Source organism: Mesoplodon bidens, assembly GCF_964165515.1.
Source record: "Mesoplodon bidens genome assembly, chromosome: 17".
Classification (NCBI taxonomy): domain Eukaryota; kingdom Metazoa; phylum Chordata; class Mammalia; order Artiodactyla; family Ziphiidae; genus Mesoplodon; species Mesoplodon bidens.
This window is the reverse complement of record NC_138174.1, coordinates 77,455,943-77,479,028: the sequence shown is the minus strand read 5'-3', so window position 1 is coordinate 77,479,028 and position 23,086 is coordinate 77,455,943. Positions and strand designations below refer to the sequence as shown.

The 23,086-nt window shown below is 56.5% G+C and overlaps 1 protein-coding gene across 2 annotated transcripts in view; it reads left to right on the top strand.

Annotated features, from left to right (window-relative positions):
- The window catches only part of RASA3 (RAS p21 protein activator 3), an 88,199-nt gene that overhangs the window by 14,472 nt on the left and 50,641 nt on the right, over positions 1-23,086 (top strand). For both annotated transcript variants that reach the window (XM_081214928.1, XM_081214927.1), the window contains exon 2: positions 20,691-20,808. In XM_081214928.1, the coding sequence (XP_081071054.1) occupies positions 20,691-20,808 (118 nt within the window). The remainder of the gene's footprint in view (positions 1-20,690; positions 20,809-23,086) is intronic.

Genomic DNA, 23,086 nt, shown 5'->3' with positions numbered 1-23,086 from the left:
GTGCGAGGCCGAGATGACCCAGAGTCCTTTCTGAGATAGACCTGGACGCAAGTCTAATAAAGGAAACCCCAGGAAGTCCAGGATACACATTAGCACGTGACAAGGGGAAGTTCATTTTTCAGCTCTGCAGATAAACTGCGGTTTGGCCTCCTCACATCGCAGCAAAGGGCAGGGGCGCCGGGGCCCTCCGAGTAAACTGGGGTAAATTAAGGAACCGTGTGCAAGCGAACAAGTCTCAGTCCTGAAGTTCGGGTAACAAAGGCTACCAGTCTGGTTTTCTCACTCGCACATTTCTCTCTTTCTTAGAAGTTTGCTGAAAGCAATGGTGGTTATTCCCCATGGGGTGACGGGGATCCGCAGAGCCTTTCAGATATGTTTCTTTGATGTTCCTTTTGTTTGTTCGGAGGTTTCAGGAACACCCCAAGCCACAGCTGCTGGTTAGGGTGTGGTGTGCAGGGGGTGGGGCCTGTCCCGGGAGAGACCCTCTGGGGACCAGACGCCTGACGCTGAATAAGCTCGATGAGGAGGCTGCCAGGCCCACCTGGACGTGGGAGAGGACGGGACCCTACCCCTCCTGAGTTTCTCCCCCTCGACCCGCTGTGGACCCACGGAGGGCTCTCCCTGGGGGGTCCTCTGAGGCGGGGCCTGGGGGTCTTGCTTAAGGGTCCCACGCGGAGGGGGTCCGAGGGCCCAGGTCCAAGGTCTGCTCCCTTACAGCTGAGCTGGGCACCCGCGTGCGTCCTGCGTTGTCATCCTGCACTGTCATCGGCAAGGCTGCGCTTGGCCCTGGGCCCGGCTTTCCCGGGGGAAATCCTCCCTGCCCTGCGGCCAGGTTCCGGCTCCCACGGGGGCCAGTGGCTTTGGCAGCTCTGGAAGGACGCCCCCCGCCTCCCCACCCACCGCGCGTCTGCAGGAGAGGGTGGGACCCCACGATCTGATCTGCTTTTGGCTTCTGCTGTTTCCACTACAATCCACCCCCTCCCCCGTGCTGTGGAATTGGACGGAGGGCGGCAGCGGGACAGGTTTAGGGTGGCTGCGTTCTGTGCTGAGTCACCGCTGCTGTGCCTGGTGGCCCCGGCCACAGCTTGGGGCTTGACAGCCCCCAGAAGTGCCGGTTTTGCTCAGATAGCATCAGGCAGGCCCCGGTCGCCGGCCGTGCACGGAGACTCCACACACTCTGCTCTTACTTCTGAGCTGCTTTGAACAGCTCGTGTGGCTAGAGACTCTTCTGGAAGGAGATTGTCACGAATGTACTTGGAACACCGAGGCTTCTCATGGTGCTGTTGAGAGGCTGGCCCTGCCTGCGAGCGTGGGGTGTGGGACCTGGGGCTTCTTTCCTGGAGCCGCCAGCCCCCTGGAATTTTCACTCAGCTCGTTTGTGGCATCAACAGTGTTCTGTTCTGTAGTTTTACCTGGTTCACCTGGAGCAGCCCTGAGTGGTGGCGGGGCTGGTCCCACGTCCTCTGGGCTGCCATGCCGGCAGCTTTCATGCCCCAGTCGGGGTCTCAGCGCCGTTCCGCATGCTGACCAGTCTCCACGGGCCCCAGACAGGCATGAACCAGGGCTCAGCTTCTTAGTTTCCAGAGCAGTGTGTCCCTGTGCAGCGAGGTGCATGCGGGCTGATGACCAAGTGGGTGGATGCATCCCCGGACCCATAGGAGATGCCCATGGGGCCGGGACCTACCTCTTTGTCCCCCTGACGCCCACGGGCAGTCAGGCAGCTGTCCCCAGGCTGCCCTAGAGAGCTCTAGGACAACAGCAGTGCTGGGTCCCCCCCAGGACCTGCTTCTGTTGGCTGGGCCAGGCGCCGGACACTTTCAGAGCCCGGGGCTGGAGACGGAGGAGGAGGAGGAGGGCAGCGACGGCTGAGGGGCGGGGGGGCTCCTGCTGCGCCGCCCTCCCCTCCCCCCTCGCGTTTCCCTCTCGGGGTCTCGGCTGCCCGCTCGTCCCCTGAGGACTGAAGCAAGCACCCTCTGGATGCCGTCTGTGTGTGTGTGTGTGTGTGTGTTCAAAAGTAAACATCTTCCCTGAAGAAGGTGTGGGGAACATAGAAAAGCAAAGTGAGGACGTGAACAGCTGTAATTGCACGGCGGGTGCCTCGGGCCTGGGTCACTCCAGCCCGTTAGCCGGCAGCCGCGAAGCGGGGCACGTTTGCGCTCCGCGTGCGCACATCCGTGTGGGTTCCGACCTGTAGGCCCGTTTCAAAGCTGAGAGACCCCCGAATCACAGGGCGCCCCCGCGCCCGGGGCCGGCTGCAGCCTCTGCTCCGGGAGCTGGAGCGGAGAGGGGCCTGCGGGTGGCGGTTAGAGGCTGAGGGCCTTTGTTTCACCCGCGTGGGTGCATGACCCTGGTGCCCGGTGAGTGGCGCAGGTTTAGAGGCGGCCTCAGCTTGGGAGAACGTGACTCGGCCTCTCAGCCTGTGCTGCGCAGTGGCCGGCCCTGCGTCTGGAGCTGTTGGTGGTTGGGAGTCATGACGAGACGCGGGTGTACTTGGGCCGAGCTCTGGAGGGACGTGGAGAGAGAGGCGGCCGGGAACGGGCCCCGAGGGCCTGGCTGGGCTTCTGGGTTGGTGGGAAGAGCCCTGTGACAAAGCAGAACTGTGAAGGGGACCAAGAGCAAGGTGCCCAGCGCTGCAGAGTGCCTGCTGGCTACCTGAAGCTTTTCTCTAGGCAAGATCGCTGCACCAGAGGTTTGGACTGAAACAGGCAGCTGAACGTCGTGCGGCCGTGGGGAGCCTCTCGGAGCCCAGGAGCCTGGCCGGCCTGCGTGGCCTGTGGTCAGACCCGAGGGCCTGACAGCTCCTCAGAAGAGTCTCCCTGGGAAACGCCTGGGATTCTGACCCCATTGAAGGTTGTAGGCACCGCGTCCCCGCGTCTGGATCTGGATCTGCCCTGACCGTCCACACAGCCCGAGCCTCCTTCCTGCAGCTCTGAAGTGAGTGGTCACCCGTCTGCTCGCGGCTGCTTCTGTTATTCTGGGCGCCTCTCTGTGATGAACTGGACCTTCACGGTGATAACTGTGGGACCGGAGTTCTGTGGAAGGACTGTGACCTACACGGGACGCTTGGCTCGGCTCAGAAACACGCAAGCTGAAGCGCTGGCGGTGTGATTGGGGGCCGTGACACCCCCCCGTGAACCCGGCCTCCAGTGTGAGGCTGTGGACCCGGCGGGTCCAGACATGCAGCAGGGGCCTCTCCTTGCTGGTATGGCACCAAGAGAGCCAAGCAAGGCGATGGCAGTGGCAGCCCCTGTGTTGTGGTAGGAGCGGGAAGACGAGGGCTCGGATGGTCCCGGGGGAGCGCCTGCCCTGGGAGAGTGCCAGGAACCGGGCGTCTCGCAGGCGGTATGTCCCCTTTTTACCGACAGGGACACAGGCCGCTGCTGACCTCAGGTGCCAGCAGGGAGGCCGCTGGCTCTGTCCTGGAGAGCACAGCCGCGCCGTGAGCCCTGAGCCCGGAGGCTTGGAGCTTCCTGGGAGGATGGGGGGACGCCCACGTTGGGAGCGGGGCGTGAGGGGCAGGACCGCAGACCTTCGAAGGGCGGGTAATGGGGGTGGGAAGTGGCACCGCTGGGCCGCGCTTGAGGGAGGTGGGGACAAAACGTTACATCTGCCATCACCAGCCAGGGGAACAGAAAACGCGGGAAAAACATCCAGGGCGCTCGGTGTGTGCGAGGGCCGTAGGCTTCTGCTTCTCTTCCCTCCTTTTTTCTGGGTTTCAGAGGTCCTGGGCCGTTGTTCCACTGTTGTAACAACACACACAGTGGTAGCTGCTTCCTGTGTTGCTAATGCAGGGAGCATTCCCTCTGCCCTTGGGCCTCCACCTTCCCTGACGCCCCGCCCTGCCCTTTGGCCTTGTCCCCATCTCCCTGCCTGACCTCCGCCCTCTCCCGTCCTCTCGCCCCCGGTCCCCTGACACGGCCATCGGGGCTGCTCCTCCGTCACTGCCCTGGGGAGGGGCCGCCAGACGGCCTCTGCAGCTGGAGGCACTTTTCATTTCTTAGAAGTGGTGGTGGCATTAGGACTGGACTCTTCTATGAGTGCAGTTTATTTTAATTCATGGAAAATGGCGAATTGGCCCTTGGTTGATTAACGATCGGGCAGGCTAGGCCAGGCCAGCCAAGGGCTCAGATTCTGGGAGCTGAAATAGAAGTGCTCTGGGGAGGGCGAGTGTCCCCAGGTGAGGTGCTGGGGCCCAGACGGCACACGGCCGACAGGGCACGCGGCCGGAGAAGTTTCTGTAGAGTTTTGTGTTTTGCTCAGGCACCGTAGACGGTTAAGCGGGAAGTGGATGGTTAAATTCAGATTAGAATAAATTAAAGAGTAAGTGTGGAGCGTTCAGTGTTGGTTTATTAGCTGGTGTATAAGTTAGCGTGTGGAAATGTGATTATCACTTGGAGGATGACAAGTGACGGGGTTGTCAGCTTGCGTATATGTCACCTTTTAGTAGACAGACATGGTCGACTCTTTAAAACGTTAGGTAGATATTCTTAGATTCCTAATAGACAAAATATCACAGAGGATACCGAAGCAGATCAGAACGTATATGGGCACCTAATCCACAATGAAGACGCATTTTAGTTCCCTGGAGAATGTGGGAGTTGCCTTCTTTGGCATGCGGCTTGAAAAAGGTTACATCCTAGCTCACACCATATAAAACAAGTGCCGAATGGATTAAAGGTTACAAAGTGAAAAACTAAAGCAAGATATCAGAAACATTTTGGAGAATATTGTGAATAACCTCTGGAATGTGGGAGAACTTCTAAGCAGTCAGTAAACTAAAAAGATAGACCGATCTGATTATATAAGAATAAAGATTTATGTCTAAGTGATGACCTCACAGCGGCTGAGCGCTCATGCCCGGGACAGGCCGGCCAGGAGGTGGGGGACAGGTGAGCGGGGCCCAGGCCACATGCTCGCAGACACTTTCCCCTGGTGGCTCGGCCTCGCCCTCAGCCCTGCCTGCACACGGTAGCGGGGTGGACACTCCGTGTTGGTGCCACGTCCTGAGGACGGCCGGGTCGTCCCTGGATCCATGGGTGGAAGCAGACCTGTCTCGTGGTAAAGAGAAAACTGCTCTCGCCGAGCCGTGATCAGTGATCCTGTTTCAGTGACCAAGTTAAGTCTCTCCACCCACCCCTGACATTTCCTCCCTGTGGGGCTGTGAGGGTGCAGCGCAGGGTCTGGAAGTGAACCAGCAGGGCTGGTGTAGCTCAGGGCTGCGGGGCCGGCGGAGGGAGGCTGGTGACGAACCTTTTCTGTAGGTGCTTATGCAGCGTTACCGGTTACAATGAATATGTATTTCTTTTGTAGTAAAAAGTGTTCAAAAAGAGGCCGAAAAAAGAGTTTCTCTATAAAACTCAGTTTCAAGCACAGAGCCTGTGCCTGTCCTTCGGTGGCCGTGGACTGTGTGCCCCCCGTGTGCCCTGAGACGGGACAGGTGACTTCCTGGCATGTGTCACAGTTTGGACCCAGCTGGTTCAGGACTTAAGCAGAAAACACTTAATAAGATTAAGTGATTAATTTACCATCTGCCAGGGACTCAGCCTCTGGAGCTGGAAGCTCTCGGCCTCAGTGGGGTTTGTGAGTGAATTTCTAATTTAGAGTTAATAAAGGGGGCATTTGTTCACAAAGCCCTGAATTATACTCTGTCATTTTACATTTAAACTTACTTATCAGAAATGGCTGTTATCATTACACATAATAAATTGACTCCGTCAGTGTTTAATGTAAAAGGAAGGAATAGCTGGCAAAAGAGAGATTAGACCTAAAATTTATATTTAAAATAAATCTCAGATGCTGTTAAATTTATAAGCATTTCTATTCAAACATAGTGCATGCTCTATAGAAATTTTAGAAAACCTAGTTCTTAAGTTTCCAGGGTTGAGAAAAAGGTGACTCATTTCCCCGCTGAAAGCTTTGCCACTGTTAACATGTTGGTTCTTCTGTTCAATTATTTCCTCTCCATTTTTGTTTTTCATATGGAGATACATTGTGTGTGCACATATACTTATTAGTTATTAAATACACACATATAGGGCTTCCCTGGTGGCGCAGTGGTTGAGAGTCCGCCTGCCGATGCAGGGGACACGGGTTCGTGCCCCGGTCCGGGAAGCTCCCACATGCCGCGGAGCGGCTGGGCCCGTGAGCCATGGCCGCTGAGCCTGCGCGTCCGGAGCCTGTGCTCCGCCACGGGAGAGGCCACAGCAGTGAGAGGCCCGCGTACCGCAAAAACAAAAACAAAACAAAACAAAAAAACACACATATATACGTGTGTATTACGTATGCCCCTTAAATTTTCCCTTCAAACATGTCTGTGTGTTACTGGAAGTTGTTTGTAAACTCCGCTCTGGTTGCTGTGTCGCAGCCCCCTTCCCTCCTGCGCTCCCCGCCCTCGCCTCTCCTGCGCTCTGGACGCCGGGGGTCCTGCCGTCAGCTCTCGAGGCCGGGCCCAGGCCGTTGGAATCGCCTGTTTTTGGACATTTAACTGTTCCCTTTCTTTTGGCCAACATAAATATTGTTATAATAAACATCGATCCTTCATAAATCTTTGTTTTATGGATTATTTCATTAGGACAGCGGTCCCCAACCTTTTTGGCACTAGGGACCGGTTTTGCGGAAGACAGTTTTTCCACAGACGGAGGTGAGGGTGGTGGTTCAGGCGGTCACGCGAGCGGTGGGGGACGGCAGATGCTTGCCCGCCGCTCACCTCCGGCTGTGCGGCCCGGTTCCTAACGGGCCGCGGACCAGTACCGGTCTGTGGCCCGGGGGTTGGGGACCCCTGCCTCAGGAGACCTAGATGTAGATGTATTCATGGCCTTTAAAACATGGTTTTGAAAGTTCGAGAAGAAACGGCAGCTGTGGGAATGGTAGCCAGGCGTCGGGGGAGGCCGTGGAGCTGCGGGCACAGGGCCTCTGCAGTGAGGCGTGGGTGCCGTGTCCCCACCTCAGGCCGGCGAGGATGCGGAGGTGGGTTTCCGCTTTGTCAGCCGTGGCCCTTGATGTGACACTGGCTTTGGGGGAGGTGGGTGGCCAGTGGGGGGCAGTTCCCACGCAGAGGCCGCGGTGGCGGGGCTGCTCTGCCCTCGCCCTGGGCGCCCTCCACGGAGCCCGCGCTGCTGGCCAGAACCAGGCGTAAGGAGCTTGGGCGCCGGCGTCGGAGGGCCGGCACCCACTCGCTGCGCCCCGAGCTTCCGCTGCTCTTGTGAACGGACCTGCCCCTCGTGGTCCACACAGCTCGGGGAGCAGGCGGCAGGGGGCCCTCTGCCCGGCCCCAGGACCACCCATTGCCTCCTCTCTGCGCACTGTGGGCGGGGCCTCCTGCCCCGGGGCGGCGGGAAGCCTCAGGGTGGGAGAAGGTGGGCCACCCGTGTACGCCCCGTGTGAGCCGCAGGTTTGCCACGGCTGTGACTCAGGAGCGAAGGGGCAAACACGCCACCGTCTCTCTGACGTGGAACCTGATCTCGCTCTTGGCCGCTCTTTCCAGTAATGAATGAGGAAGGAAAAACCAAAGTGTTAATTTTGCCGTTTTCTTCTGTCCTAAAGTTGCCACGAAGACTCATATCCAGAGGCCAGCGTGGGCTTTAGGCTTGCGGTTCTCTGCAGGGACAGCAGATTAGAGACCGTCTTTGCAGCGGGTTCACTGAAGCGGGATGATGCTCACCACGGTCACCCATGCCCGACGGCCAGGTCTGAGTGGCACTCCTGGGGGCTCACGGCCTGTGCTTGCAGACCCCTGGGCCCGGCTTCCAGTGTGGCTGCACCTGGCAGTTGGCCACCTCGTGGCAGGAGCCCCCCAGGCCTGGGTCCATGAGCCATGAGCCGGGGCTCCCTTTTGGGCGCTGAAGTCTGGGGTGCTGGGCACAGACCCAGCGTGCCTGGGATCCTGAGGTTCTGTGTTTGTTGGCGTCTCCGAGCCTCTCAGACCCTCGTGGTTTGATGGGGCCGGGATTGCCCTGAGGGGGTCCCGAGTGGCGGACCGCAGTCCGCTTGGTGCCAGGCGACTGGCGCACTTGCCGAGATCTGAGGCCTGGGGTCCTGCCGCGTCTAAGCTGGTCAGCCTGCCTCTCCTCCTGCCGGACCCCGCACAGTGTGGGCACCGCCGAGCTGGTGAGCTCAGAGGGGCCCGGCCTTGGCCGCTCACTGCTCTGGGCCGGGCCGTCTACCCCTCGAGAAACTGGAGCCGTGCACACCTTCTGGGGCAGCCAGTCCGCGGACTGACCCTCTGCTGTTTGCTTGTTCTACGTGGCCTCTGGTCACTCACCAAGACTCTGCCCTCAGACCCGGAAGGGATGACAGCGGGGCTCCCTTGGGGGTGGGTCCCTGTCTCAGGCCTCCAGGGCGAGGCCTGTGCACTGCGTGGAGCCCCGCAGGTGAGGGGTGAGGCGAGCGTGAGCATCTCTGGCTTGCTTTGGTCCCCACTCAGGCCAGCGCCCGTCTGTTCCCTGAGACCTGGCGAGTCTGCAGCGGGAATGGTTGGGCAGGAGCCCGACCCTGGAGGCCCACATCCTGGCGTGGAGGTCCCCCCGCTGGCCGGTCAGGGGTGGTGGCCGCGGGGAGAAGGGCCGCAGCGATGCCGCGCCCACGTGGCCGCCGGGATCAGGACCATTCTGGATCGCACTTTTGCAGCATCTCGTGCCCGGGTGGGTCCTGGGCTCTTCTTCAAGGTGGTCCTCCACCAGCCGGAGAGCAGGCTGTTGCCACAGATGGTAGAGTCGAGTCGGGAAGCCTGGGGCACGGCAGTTGTTGCCGGGAGGACGCTGTGCACACAGCCCTCGGGCTCGGGCGAAGGCAGACTCGGCCTGTGTCCTCTGACCGAGATGCGCCCGCAGTGTGGGGAGCAGCCCAGACGCCCCCTGGTTCGAATCTGCCGGGTGCCTCCGGGCCTCAGTTCCCCATGGAGTGGGTGTTGGGGGCTGTGCCTGGCAAGGCCCAGCTGTCGAGCCCTTTGCTGCTGCAGGTCCTGATGGCCCCTCCCTCCCCCTCCACACAACAGGAGGTGTGTCTAGCGGCTGAGGCGGTAAACTTGATGGTGTTTCGTGCCTCCTTAGATTGACAGTGGTGTTGAAAATGACTTTGGAGCTTTAAACAGCTCTTGAGATGCGGAGCCCGGGGGCGGGGGTGGGGGCTTCTGTGGGGCTGGGTCTGTAGCATATTCAGGCCCCCAGAGGTGGGGAGTGCAGAGCAGCCGCCGGGCCGAGGCCTGAGTCACCCGGGACATGTGGTCCTGGTGTGCAGGGTGGGCCTGAGATCCTTCCCGCCGGGAGACACTCCTGCATATGAATCACGGCTGAGACAGCCCTTTAGAAATAGTTTTGAAGCTTTTATTACTTCATTCTCGGAACCCCTGGCAGGGTCCTGCCTCCCCCCACCCCACCCGCGTGCCTTCCAGCTGCCTCTCTCCTGGGCCCCAGGCTCAAGGAAGCCCATGTTCCGGGATGTTCCCGGGGTGTCACGCCTTCTCTGACTCCAGCCAGCCTCCACTGTGCCTGCCCTTCCCGCGTCCCCTTGTCACCCCCAGGGGCGGTCACCCCAGCCTCCACCTTCCAGACTCCTGCCCACCTCTCTGTCTCCAGGGGCCTGCCCCTCGGACCCTCGGGCGCTTTGCTCTCAGCAACGGTGCCCCTTCGCCCTCCGGGCGCCCTCACCTGCCCCTGACTTCCTCTGCGTGGTGGTGCGTGTAGTCGGCCGCATGGTTGCTGCTCCGCTGAGAGAAGGCGGGTGACGAGCCAAGGTCGTCCTCCCCTCTGGGCGGGTCCCCGTTAGCACCCAGCACTTTCCTTGTTCCCACGTTTGCCAGGAACCGCCTGGATTTGGCTCCATTTTTATGAGGTACAGAGTGGGCAAAACGGATGATGCTGTGGAATTCTGAGAGGCTCTGGATGGGGAGGGGCCTGAGGATGTGCTGAGCGCCGGAAATGTTCCCCATCTTACCCGGCCGTGCATGTAGGGAAACTCGTGGAGCTCTGTTTACCGAGTGTGCGTTGTACCCCAACAAAAAGGTACAAATGACAAACAACAACATCAAATGTACACTCCAAAAGAGGTATTTATTTATTCCCGCCCTTTCTCTCTCCAGAAAAGGGTCTGGGGAGGTGCGTGGCCGTGAGTGACACACGCTCACACTGAACCACCCCCGCCCTGTCCACACTCGTAACCAGCTTTTCTTGGTTTTGCTTGAAATGTGGTAAAATGCACATCACGTAGAATTCAGCAGTCTAGCCATTCCTAAGTGTACAGTTCAGGGGCATTTAGTACGTTTACATGTTGTGCCACTACGGGCTCTAGTTCTAGAGCTTTTGAGTCGCCTCTAAGGACACGTCTCATCCCGACCCCCTGGCAACACGGAGGACGCACCGTGTGTTATCAGCATGAGCAGAGTTGTTGTGAACATTCACGTACATGTGTGTTGTTTTGCTTTTTAAAAAATAAATTTATTTGTTTTTGGCTGCGTTGGGTCTTCATTGCTGTGCACAGGCTTTCTCTAGTTGCGGTGAGCGGGCTTCTCATTGCAGTGGCTTCTCTTGTTTTGGAGCACGGGCTCTAAGCATGTGGGCTTCAGTAGTTGTGGCTTGTGGGCTCAGTAGTTGTGGCTCACGGGCTCTAGAGCACAGGCTCAGTAGCCGTGGCGCACGGGCTTAGTTGCTCTGTGGCATGTGGGATCTTCCCGGACCAGGGCTCGAACCCGTGTCCCCTGCGTTAGCAGGCGGATTCTTAACCACTGCGCCACCAGGGAAGTCTCCAAGTGTTTGTTTCAGCACCTGTTTTCACTTCTTTCCAGTGGAATTGCTGGGCTGGTTGGTGACTCTGTGTTTAAGTTTTTCTTCCCACCGTGGCTGCACCGCTTTGTGTTTTCTTCCTCAAGTTCAAGACAGGACTCTTTCAGAGAAAGGTGTGGGAAAAAGAAAAGCAGAAATAGTACCAAAATATACAGGGTGGGGTCGTATGTGGATTGTTTCTGAAAAATGAACCTAGATCTTTCCTCTGCCAATGGAGTGGGGGTCTTTGGAGGCCAGGCGTCTTCCTTTGCTCATTGAGACCAGCGGGGCTCATGGCTGCACTGCACTTGGCGACTTTCCCCAAATTCATATTTTCCAGATTGTCTTTCCTCCTTGAATTCAAAATAACACTAATGCAAGCTATGAGGAATGTTTTCCTGTCAGAATCCAGAAACCTGGACTGTAGCGGTGCCAGGCAGCCCTTAACCCGAGGTGAGGGTCCTTGGCCTTCACCAGGGGACCCGCTGGAGGGCGGGCGGACCCCCTGCCGCGTCGGGCCGTGCGGGGGTCTCAGCCCCTCCAGTCCGTGCGCCACAGGATATTGTAGGGCTAGTCAGGAGGGTGGATCTAGACACAGCTGGAAAATCAGAATTTGACAGCCAAGGAGGTCTCAGCTCCCTAACCCCTGCTTTCACAGCCTCCGTCAGAGCTGGGGGTGCTAACCCTTGTCAGGGCTGGTTTGGGGGCCCTCGTCCTTCGGAGGACAGAGAAGAGGGACAGGAGAGGCTGGGAGTGGCTTCAACTCCCGAATAAATGGAATGGAATCAGGTCCTTCAAAAAAAAAGAGCCCTTCTTAACAAACGGAGGGCAAAGCACACACAGCATTTTTACCTCTCAGACTGGCAAAGACGCATGATTTCGACGACTCAGTTCTAGCCGGGATCTGGGAAGAGCGTTTCCAAACGCGGCGGTGGCTCGTGCATCGCTGCTCCGGACGAGGGCCGTTGGGCAGCGCGCTGCGTGTGTGTGACAAGCACAAACCGCCCTTCGGCCGGACCGTCTGATTCTGGGCGCTTGTTGCTGCGGCCCTCACGGTCCCGGGAAGGGGCCCGTCACTCAGTGGGAGGCTGAGCAGACCCCTCCCCCGGCAGAGGGGGCTCTGCCCGGTCCTGACGCCAGGCGGGCGCTCACGCGGCCCGGCGGGCGCTGCTGCCTGGGGGCCGGGCTGGCTCCTGTGTACCCCGAATCTCCAGCAGGAGCAGGACTCCGCACGTTGCAGCCTGTGGAGGAGGCTGAGGCTGGCACTGAAATGCGGACCATTCAGTGCGCTCGAGCTGCTCCCACAGCTGGGACGGGGCCCTGCAGGCTTGAGGGGAAGGCAGCTTGAACCCCGAACGGACACTTGGTCAAACCGTGAGGACCCTTGGGCAGAACGAAGTTGCCGGGGCCTGGGAGTTGGGTGTGGGGTGTGAGGGGTGATAGGTGCACACCCCTGTGAATGTGCTAAAAGCATTGGATTGTGCACTTTAAGTGGGTGAACTTCATGGTCCTCCGATCCTAGTGTGATAAAGCTGTTGAAAAACAAAGATCGAAACATGCATGTACACACCTGTACATGCCAGGCACGTGCAGGATGGCTGTCGCGGCCAACGGCCGGCTGCGGGCATGGCTGTCTGGCCATGCCCACTGCCACGCGTCAGCCTGGGTGTCCCCACCTTTCCTGGCTCTCCTCTGGGTCCCTTCCTCACCCCTCACGTCTGGGTCTCGTAGCGCGGAAACGTCCCAAGGGCTGTGTTCTGTTCGGTGTCGTCTGTGCTCACGGGCACCTCCGGATCGCTGCCCACATGTGCAGGGACCCTAGGGGTGGCCTCCCTGCCCTTGCGGAGCTCGTATCCAGGGGTCCTCACTCTTCCCGAAGTTTCCACGATATCCTCACCTTAGTTTGTTTCATTAAAAAGAAAAATCTAGTAATGGCCCTGCCATCTCTGTTTCCTTTTTCTCCTTCACCCTCTCAGCTACCTTGAAATTCTCACCTCCCCCTTTACTGGTAACCTGCTAGAAATTCCTGTGCAGTTAGTAAAGGCAGAGGACTGGGGGGCCGTGCAGCCGAGCGGGGGGGGGAGGGGGTCTGGACTTGGGGTGAAGCTCCCACAGGCTTCAGCTGCTGTTGTAGTCATCGTGATGTCACACACAATGATGTTCTTGATCCCTGTTTATTTCTTAGGTGTTTTCCAGAAGCTTCTGCATTGATCTTAGTAACCAGCTAACCAACATCTTCTCGTGTGAAAATTAATCGGGAGATGTGCAGTTTACACGTGTATTCAAATGTGTCCACAGCGGCTCTCGGGAGGACCCCAGCTTCTTTACACTCTGCTCCTGTTCTCGAGGGGCTCACAGCCAAGAGGAGAGATGGGAGGGAATTCCCGCCCGGGCGAGGCGCGGGTGCCCGGAGCTCGGCTGGGGAGGGTCCCGAGGCTGGTCGCAGGCCGGGGGCGAGAGCAGAGGCACAGCTGCTCGGGGTACCCGGCACACGGGGCAGTGGCTACCGGCACATGTGTCAGATGCTGTGTCTCAGTCGTGGGGCCTTTGACCGAGCTGTTGATTGAGTGCACGTGTATGTCACGGAGCACATACGTCCTGCCCCCAGAGGGAGCCCTGGACGGGGGCGCTGTGTGCCCCCAAGTGCCTGCTGGGGCGCCTGCTGCCCCGTTTCCACACTCCCCGAGGCCCCTCAGGTGTGTCCCCAGGATTAGGGTGGCAGAGTAAGTGCCACTTGCTCTTTTCTGGCCTTAGCAGCCCTTAGAAATGCAGCATTAGGTGAAAAAGTATGTCCTCAACAGAGGCACAAATGTTCAGGTTCCAAGAAATCAGAAATACCCATTCACCACAGCATTCTGAAATGAAAGGAAACGAGTGGTTTCTCTTTCCCTGGACTTAATTTTACAGCTTTTATTTGGGGATTGAGTTATTGTCCAAGAACACTATTTTCATTTCTAGCTTAATTGGAAAAGCACAAGAGAATAGCACTTGCTTTTTTTTCCCGATGGGAAAAGACCAGCCTCTAAGTAAAAGCAAAATTAGCTAATATTTTGTGTGTTTTTAGGTGCTGAATAGGTTGAATTCAATTCAGATGGAGGATCTAGATAATTCTGGGGCTGTGCTGTTGTCCACAAAGTCCGTCTGACGTGGAGAAGCGGATGATCTTCCACCTGCTGTTCTTCGTGCCACAGGCGTTCTTTCTTGTCCAGGAGCCTAAACTGCACTTTTCTTTAGATTCTAAGGCCTTCTCAGTTCAAGCAGGGAAGTGCGTAGGGTGCTCCGCGCCCCCTTGCCTTAGGGCGTCTGCCGGGCTCTGCATGAAGGAGCACTGAGGGCGGGGAGACAGCCCAGGGTGGAGGAGACGCCCACCCGCCCCCTGCAGCCCCGGCATTTTCCGCCGGCTCAGAAGCTGGGGGGCTCCCACGGGTGTCGGGGCACCGGGCCGAGCAGCCCGGCAGGTGGTGCCAGCCCTGCATTTTATGATTGCAGGGGTCCCACAGATCTGTGCCCCAGAGGACCCCCACAAGCCCTGCAGGGCCATCCATCCAGCCAGAAATTCCCGTCCCTCAAGGTGACCGGTGCTTGGGCCATGGGGAGAGACGGAAGCTTCCAGGGGCGGGTGGAGGCCTCAGGCGGGAGGAGACCCATGTGTAGCTGGGGGCTCTTGTCGGTACTTCTCTCCACAAGTCTTTTGGGCGGCGACAAGATAGAATCTGACAGTCACGGCACATGAGGAGGGCGGACAGGTGCCCCTGGGAGGGGCTGCCCGACCCGGCCAGGGACTGTTAAAACGGGGACGTGGCCCAGCACCACTGGATCTTCTGAGTTTTCTAATAGAGTGGGAGTCCTGGATTAGAAAAATGTGAAATCACCAGTTTTAAATGGCGTCAACTAATTCAGAATTGAAAAATCACCGTGTAGGGAGAGCATTGCCTTCCCCGCCAGCCCCCAGCTGAGACCTGAGGGTCAGCTCCCAGTCCGGAAGGCCCTTGGTCATTGCTGTGCGGTCCAGCCCCCCGCCGCCCTCGCCCAGCTGTCGGCGGTGCTGCCGGAGCCCGGGTGTCCCCCGGCTGCACGGCTGCCGCACTTCATTATTATTCTCATTGGAGTCGGAGGTACTTTGAGTCAGAGTCAGAAGGCAGCAGGGGCGCAGGGCAGGGTCTCCTCACCTGTAGGGACGGGACCTCTCCAGGGTGTCTCCTGGGCTCTCCGCTGCCGGGTTGGTCCACCTTTCAGCCCTCACCGTGTGCAGGGAGGGGCCCGGTGAAGAGCTGCTTTGCCTAGAGCCCCGTGAGCCTATCACTTCTCACACCGCTGGGGCCAGGGATTTGGTCTGGACGTGAGGCCTGGATGGAGCCATGGTGGGCAGCTGGTGGGCGGGCTGCCCCGCAGGCACGAGATGCGTCCGTCACCCGTGTGGGGCGCTGGGGAGTTAGACTGGCCCGGGTTGTCCAGGCAGCTGCATTGTCCCCACAGCGGTGGCCTCCGGGGCCTGGCCTGTGGCTCAGGGCTCAGAGGGTGTCCAGTGGCCAGGGTGGAGGCACATGGCTCTGACATCTCCCAGGAAGCTGGGCAGTCACTGTTGGTCAGTCAGGGCCCTGAGGCCAGCCCAGACCAAAGGGAGGGACGCACGAGTCCCCCTCGGAGGAGCAGAATAGGAGCTGTGACTGTCCCCACGTCGTGTCTCTGGCGAGTGTCTTCAGAAGCTGCCGTGCGTGGTCATTTCATCACAGACTTTCTCCTTTAATCCCCGGGACAAACATTTCAGGGACGCTCATCATCTGCCTGGCGCTGCTGGGGTGCTGGATGCAGAGAGGAAAGGAGACCAGGCGTGGCCGGGGGGTCCACAGCGAGGAGGGGGTGACCAGAGGCTCCCCCGGGGTCCCTCCGACCCGCAGGCCCCGGGCCTGAGGGGCGACCCTGTCGTGTCTGTGTGCGGAATGGGGCCTCACCGGGCTCTTCCTGGGACTCCTGGCCGCCCAGCGTCCTCGGCCCCCGTCAGCGTCCCCTCCTGTGCCAAGCGATTCTCACAGGTCGTCACTCGAGTCCCCACCTGCTGAGGACAGAAAAGAAGCAACCCATGAACATGTTTCTGCATCTTTTGTAAAATTTTCTCGGAGGACACGCCCGTCCCTTTTCATGGCGTTTCCTCCTGGAGAGCTGGTGTCTTCCTTTCTTTCTTTCCTTTTCTTTTCTTTCTTTCTTTTTGGCTGTGTTGGGTCTTCGTTTCTGTGCGAGGGCTTTCTCTAGTTGTGGCAAGTGGGGGCCACTCTTCATCGCGGTGCGCGGGCCTCTCACTATCGCGGCCTCTCCTGTTGCGGAGCACAGGCTCCAGACATGCAGGCTCAGTAATTGTGGCTCACGGGCCCAGTTGCTCCGCGGCACGTGGGATCCTCCCAGACCAGGGCTCGAACCCGTGTCCCCTGCATCGGCAGGCGGACTCTCAACCACTGCGCCACCAGGGAAGCCCCTGGTGTGTTTCATTTTTAGGTAAATTGTGAGAAGTGTGTGTTCTGCCATATTTCCATTTGTTCCTTAGCTTCCGGGAAACTCGGAACCACTCACCGTGGGGTTGGATAGGTGTAACTTTCCTCCCTCTTACCATATGTTAAACGTTTAATTTCCATTTTAACAGCCTTTTTTTTTTTTTTTTTTTTTGCGGTACGCGGGCCTCTCACTTGTGGCCTCTCCCGTTGCGGAGCACAGGCTCCGGATGCGCAGGCTCAGCGGCCATGGCTCACGGGCCCAGCGGCTCCGCGGCATGTGGGATCTTCCCGGACCGGGGCACGAACCCGTGTCCCCTGCATCGGCAGGCGGACTCTCAACCACTGCGCCACCAGGGAAGCCCTGACAGCCTTATTTTAAACTTGTCTTTCATGTTGTCGCCTATTCTTTTTGGAAATTGGAGGAAACCTGCGATGCATGTTAGTAAATCCTCCTGTGTCCTGGTCATGCCCCTCCCCGGGCGCAGACATCAGCCGAGCCCTGCGGGTCCGGCAGCTCAGCCTGGAGCTCTCCTGACTTGTAAGTCAGCATACAGTAGAGGAAGGAGGCTGTTGGTAACTTGATTATAAAATCCAATGTCATCAGGTTTTACGGACTTTTGTTCTATTTAATATCAAGTGCTAAAGTAAAATAGCAAGGCAGTCAAAAATATATTCATGGAAATAGAATGTTTCAATCATGAAACTGTTCTTTTGAGACCAGTAGGCTTTTATGTAGGTATAATGAGCTGTTGTTGGCTGCCAGAATTTGTAGACCCGTTAGGTGTTTAGAATGACCAGAAAGCCCATGTAAAGACGGGAGCACCGGGGGTTGTAATTCCTCCACGTGTCCTGCCTCTGTGCACAGAGGCCCTGGGCCAGGGAGGGTCGCTTTTACAGGACTAGTGCACTGGTCTCTAGTACCTGTTTAGGTGTCATTTGCAGAGGTTGGCCTGTAGTTGAGGTGAAAACCAACACATTGAGCAGGAAAGAGCGAAGTTCCAACACTCCATGGATGTGGCAGACTTGAGCCCCCGGCTCACGGCTGGGAGTCTCTCTTGGGGTGGCTGAGGACACTCTTCTCGAGGGCAGCAGACAAGACAGAGCCCCTTGGAGGTGAGCTGGCTGACATGCGGTGCTCAGGCTGGTTAGACCTCCAACACCGTCTTGGGGTGCAGACAGCGTTGTTGCCCCGTAAGGGCAGTAGGCTTTCTCGTCAGGGCAGAACCTAGCGGTGCCACGAAGACCACCCACAGCCCTGCGGGAGGCGTGGACATCCACACCTGGCTCTTCCCTCCACCGGGTCAGGTTGGAGACCCAGCTGCCTGTGGGTCTGGGGCTCTCTGGCTGTGATCACCCCGAGTGTGACGCCTGTAATCAGAAACAGGTTTGCTGTTTCAGTGCCGTTTCATTACCGATTTTTAAGTGCTCCCTTTTACTTCTGTTAGTAAATTCAGGGTTCAGAGATGGTACTGGGCGCCAATTTGCTGTCTCTATCAAATCCACCAGCAGACAGTTCTGGTGGGTGAACAGTGTGCGCTTTTGAGACGTGGGTAACAGGAGGGAGGCGTCTGAAAATGTGACTTGGCTCGTAGACTGAAACCAGAGCTTACTTTCCTTTTTCCTTGCAGGCGTTTATCCATCCAGTCATTCAACAAATGTATACGAGGCATGGCTTTACCTTCTTAGGTAAATGTCTCCACACACTGGGAAAAGGGTCACGGCTCTCTTCTCCTTTGAGGGAGACCAAAGGCCCCTAATCTGCATCCAGGGAGGGGAGCGGCCTCCGGCCTTTGGCACAAGTAACGCGCATGGAAGAGACGTCATCTGCTCTGAGTGTGGCTGGGACATGCCCCGCCCGGCCCCCTGGACCACGGTGGGGTCCCCAGCTGGAGGACCCTGGGCAGACCACGTGGCCAGGACCGGGTGCCGGCCCGCTCCCAACCCTCCTGGCCTGAGCCGCTCGTTAATGTTGGCTCAGCTCTGCCTGCCGGTGCTCTGGTGCCGCCATCGTCATAGCAACCGGGATGTTTCTGTAACCGGTGGGGTTGGGCAGGGCCAGGGGTGGGAGGCGGGGAGCCAGGCCATGTTCACAGCCGCACAAGGTAGTTCGGCATCTCGCAGCTGTTAACCCGATTGCTCAGGGCAGGCGCGTCCTTGAAGAGAAGTGTCAGCTGCCGCTGCTTGTGTTCTGAGGTTCTTCCGGGAATAAACAGAAGAAAAATCCCAGTTCTGTATTTTCCACCAATGGCCATCTCCAATAAGACTTTCAAAGAAAAGGGTTTTTTTCTACTTTTAAGAAGCACAGGAACTTGCAGCTAAATATCTCATTTGTTGTCCCAAAAGTTCCAGCAGGAAATAGGGTCACATTCTAGAGGTGTCAGCTGGAAAGTCAGCAGAGCCGGGCTGTTTGAGGGGGAAGATTTGTGAATGTAAATCAGTTTGGAAAGCGGGCGGGAAGCCACTGGGCCCCTTCGGATGTGGGTCGTCACGCCCCCTGCATGCACCTGTGTGTGCACACGTGACTGCTCACGTCTGCCAGGAGCCATCGGAAAGTCTGTCTTTGGACACTTAACAGCGGGCTCGAAGCCGGGCAGGGATCACGCGCCTCTTCTCAGATGGTCTGTGGGTCTGTGCCTGACTCTTTGTGGACTGGCGCTTCCCGGAGCCTTCTGTGAGGATAATCGCACCCCTAGGAAGACATTCATTTGTTATTTCTTTTTCTTCACCATCTGAGAGTCACTGACGACTCCCTGATGATTCCCAAAAGAAAAATTCCCAGAACCTTTTGAGTTAGAGGAGGCGGGGAGACGTGTGCTGTCTTGCTTTTACGGTTGGGGACGCCGAGGCCCAGAGGAGAGGCCTGGTGTCCCGGCCGCGTGTGCGGCAGATCCGCCTGTGCAGAGTGCAGCTGGGGCTGCTAGGAAGCCTCAAAACACTCGATGTATTGGCCCAGAAAACATCCACCCAGTTACTGAGCCACTTCTGTTCATTGCTGCTCTCCTCCGTCCCGAGCAAAAAGGTTAATCAGAAGTTTGAGAGAAAGACTCCGCACCGGTCAAGCTCACCTCCACCCTTGGGAGGTCACAGCAGGAAGTTGCCAACTGCGTGTTTCCCGGAGAGCGGCGTCAAGTGTGTTTGTGGGGTGTGGGCGTGGCTCCTCTGGGTGCTGAGCCCTGAGGTTTTGGTTTGCTTTCTGTTGTTGCTTTTCCTTCAGTTTTAACCAGAGGAGGTAGTGCGGCCCTGGGTGGTACTAGCAGGTGTCGGCCGTGCCTGGGCTGCGTTGGTGGGTGCTGGGTGCTCAGCCCCGGCCCCCTTCCTGGCCCTGGGTCTGGCGCCTGCACACGCCCAGCCCGGGGGGGGTTCCTTCCATGGAGGGGCTTCTCCCCCCTGGTTGCAAGCCCCTCTGCTCCCGGTCAGTCCACAAGCAAAGGGGCTGCTTGGACTTGCAGCCCAAGCTCACTCCCAGCTTCTGGCAGAGGGTCCAGCAGCTGCGGCTTCGCTAATGGTCTTCGGGGAGACCCAAGATCAAAGGCGACATGGCGTCCAAGATTCCACGGGGCCGTGGGCAGCTCCTGCCTCTTCTCCAGCGTATTTCAGGGAGGCATGGCCCGTGGCTGGTCCCCCCACCCCAGACTTCTCCTCACCGGCTTCTACACAGCTGGAGTTCGTAGCTTACTCATCAGTAAAAAAAGAGTCCTTCTCCTTAATTATTGCCCCAACTTTGACCTAGTACTATCAAATTAAATTCAAAATAAAAAGGGACCCGGGGGATGAATAGATAAGCAAAACGTTAGCCTTGGCAAAGAAGCGAATCCTGTCTCGGGCCGTGATGTGGATGAGCCTTGAGGACGTTGCGCTCAGTGACACAAGCCAGACCCAGAAGGACAGGCAGTGTGTGGTTCCACTTCTGTGAGGTCCCTGGGCAGAAGGTGGGCGGCAGGGGCTGGGGGTGGCGGGGAAGCGGGGCTCGTTGTTTAGCGGGTGCAGTTTCAGCTTTACGAGGTGAAGGAGTTCCGTAGATTGATTGTGCAACAGTGTGAATAGAGTTCACTGCGGTGCTGCTGAGCTGTATGTGTGAAGGTGCATGAGAGGATACATTTTAATTTCTATGTATCTTACCATCATTTAAACATGAAAAATATTAAAGGGACTAATTGGGTAAAACGAAACAATCCTTAATTCCTAGGCCAATGGATCACTACTTTTATAGGAATCCATTGCTTTAGAGGTTAATGTATATGTTACCTTGCACTGTAACAGAACAGATGGTTTTCTCATCAACACTTTGGTGACAAGAAAACCGAGACCTCATGAAGAGCTAATGAACATACAGAAGTGGGCAGGTGCCTTGCTGTGAGATAAATCCATCATTGGGAAAGGTGTCTGTGGTTAACAAGGAGACTAAATAATTCCATGCTAAACTGATGATAGATTTACGTTTGCTTTTTAGGTGAAGCCAAAAATCTTCCCACTTACCCGGGGCCAAACAAGATGCGAGATTGTTACTGCACCGTGAACCTAGACCAGGAGGAGGTTTTCAGGACCCAAATCGTGGAGAAATCACTCTGGTAATCTCTGCTGCCGCTTTATTTGATGCTGACAGTTGCTTCTGTGTGGAGGGTGTCCTCACTCGATCCTTCTCCTCTCTCTCGGCCTGAGAGAGGAACGGGCTCCCGGGGCAGTTACGGACTCGTGGTCCCTAAATGCCCGTAATGACCGGGGCAGAGCGGGAGGGAGAGAGCACATAGACTTATTTGTCGGCTGAGCGGTGGGCGAGGACTTTCTAAGTCCAGGTGAGCTGGGCAGTATGTAGTGCAACAGAAGAGTACAGATCGAGGATTTCAGAGCAGAAATATTCAGGAAGCTTGCTTTGACCATCTTCCTTTTTCTAAAGAGGCTCAAGACGGGGGAGGAGGTAACTGTTCACAGAGATCAGAGACCTAGAAAGCATTGTTGCTAGATTTGAGCAAAAGAGGGGTCAGGTGAGAGAGGGCAGCATTTAAGCCTTAAGACTGAGAGGTTTGCAGCCTAAGAAACACGTCCGTGCCCCTCAACCCCAGCTTGTGTAGGAACCGTTCGGAGAGCCTGTTAAAGCCCGGGTGTCGCCCCAGGCAGGTGGGGTAGGGCGGTGATTTGCATTTCCCACCAGCTCCTGGCCTGCTGGCCCCGGACCCCGCCCTGGGGTAGGAAGTGGTGGCACCTGTGGTCACAGCATGTCTCCGGGAGAGGGAGTGGGTAGGTGAGGGGGGCCTCTGCCGCCCTGGCAGGCGGGCGGGGACGGTGGCGTGAGTCTGGGGGAAGCACAGTAAAGCCGAGTGGAGTCCCAACCAGAGTAAGTGGTTCTGGAGCCCGTGCTGACAGTGGGCCCACTCTCGGGCTTAGAACTGTGGGTTGTATGGGTCCATCCAAAGAGCTATCTTGGGCTTGAGAACATTTTTAGCAGATGAATTATATCCTTGCATATTGATGCTTCTAAGTGGGAACAAACAGCACATTCTGATGACTTAATGAATTTAACTTTTAGAAACTGTTAAGATCTCCTGCCCCACAAACATGGAGACACTTCCCTTCTCCGTCTGCCCCGTTGTTGCCCAGACCGGCAGGGCTGCTCCTGAGGCCCTGTGTTATTTGAATGCACCCTCTGGATTCTCTGAAGTAATTTGTTGAAGGAGAAGGAGAAGACTGAGGAGTTTGTCAGGAGTCGCGTGTGGCTTTGGTGCTGATGTTGAAGGTGCTACCGTCGCCCTCAGGGCTATTTCCGTGAGCTCCCCAGGAGAAGAGTCCACATTAGAGGGTTGTAAACCTGGAGAACCAGTGTCTGTGTCTGCAGAGCTGGGCTCCCCGCAGACCTGCTGGGTGAGGGTCTCTGGGAAGGGAATTTGGGAACCTCTGCTTTAGTTGAGGCCTAGAAATAGGGACCATTCCTGAAAATATTTCTTACAAGTTTAGAAATAGAAATCATAGTTTCTGGTTTTGATGGCACAAGAAAATGTGCTTTTGGAGCAGAAAAGGGAGGCTGAAAGCCAAATAAAAATAGTGGTGTAGTAATATTGTCTCTTCTGGGAAGTCAGCTACCTGTGATACAGCCAGAATCAGGGGCAGCCCCCAGACACTGTCACCAGGAGCCAGTTAACTCTAGTGAGTATGCCGAGGTGATTCTCCCAGCTCATCAGAGCGTCTAACCCTTCACAGACCATTCCTGCTTTCCTCAGACAGTTTTAATAAGCTTAGTTTTTGAAAGGTTAATTTATGCATTAGCTCAATTAATATTTATTGAGTGCTTATCTAATATGCCAGATAAGTCAGGGAGTGCTGTAAGCAGAAAGTTAAAGCTGACAGTAAATAAAGAGACAAACATACACAAAATAATTCCAAGAGGTTAAAAAAAATGAGACAAGAAACAAATGGGACCTAATTAAACTTAAAAGCTTTGCACAGCAAAGGAAACCATAAACAAAGTGAAAAGACAACCTATGGAATGGGGAAAAGTATTTATAAATGATACTACTGACAAAGGATTAATTTCCAAAATATACAAACGGCTCATACTTACTAACAAAAAATCAAACAACCCAATAAAAAAATGGGCAGAAAACCTAAATAGACATTTCTCCAAAGAAGATGTACAAATGGCCAACAAACACATGAAAAGATGTTCAACATCGCTAATTATTAGAGAAATGCAAATCAAAACCTCACTGTAATGAGGTACCACCTTACACAGATCAGAATGGCCATCATTAAAAAGTCTACAAATAATAAATGCTGTAGAGGGTGTGGAGAAAATGGAACCCTCCTACGTAGTTGGTGGGAATGTAAATTGGTGCAGCCACTATGGAGAACAGT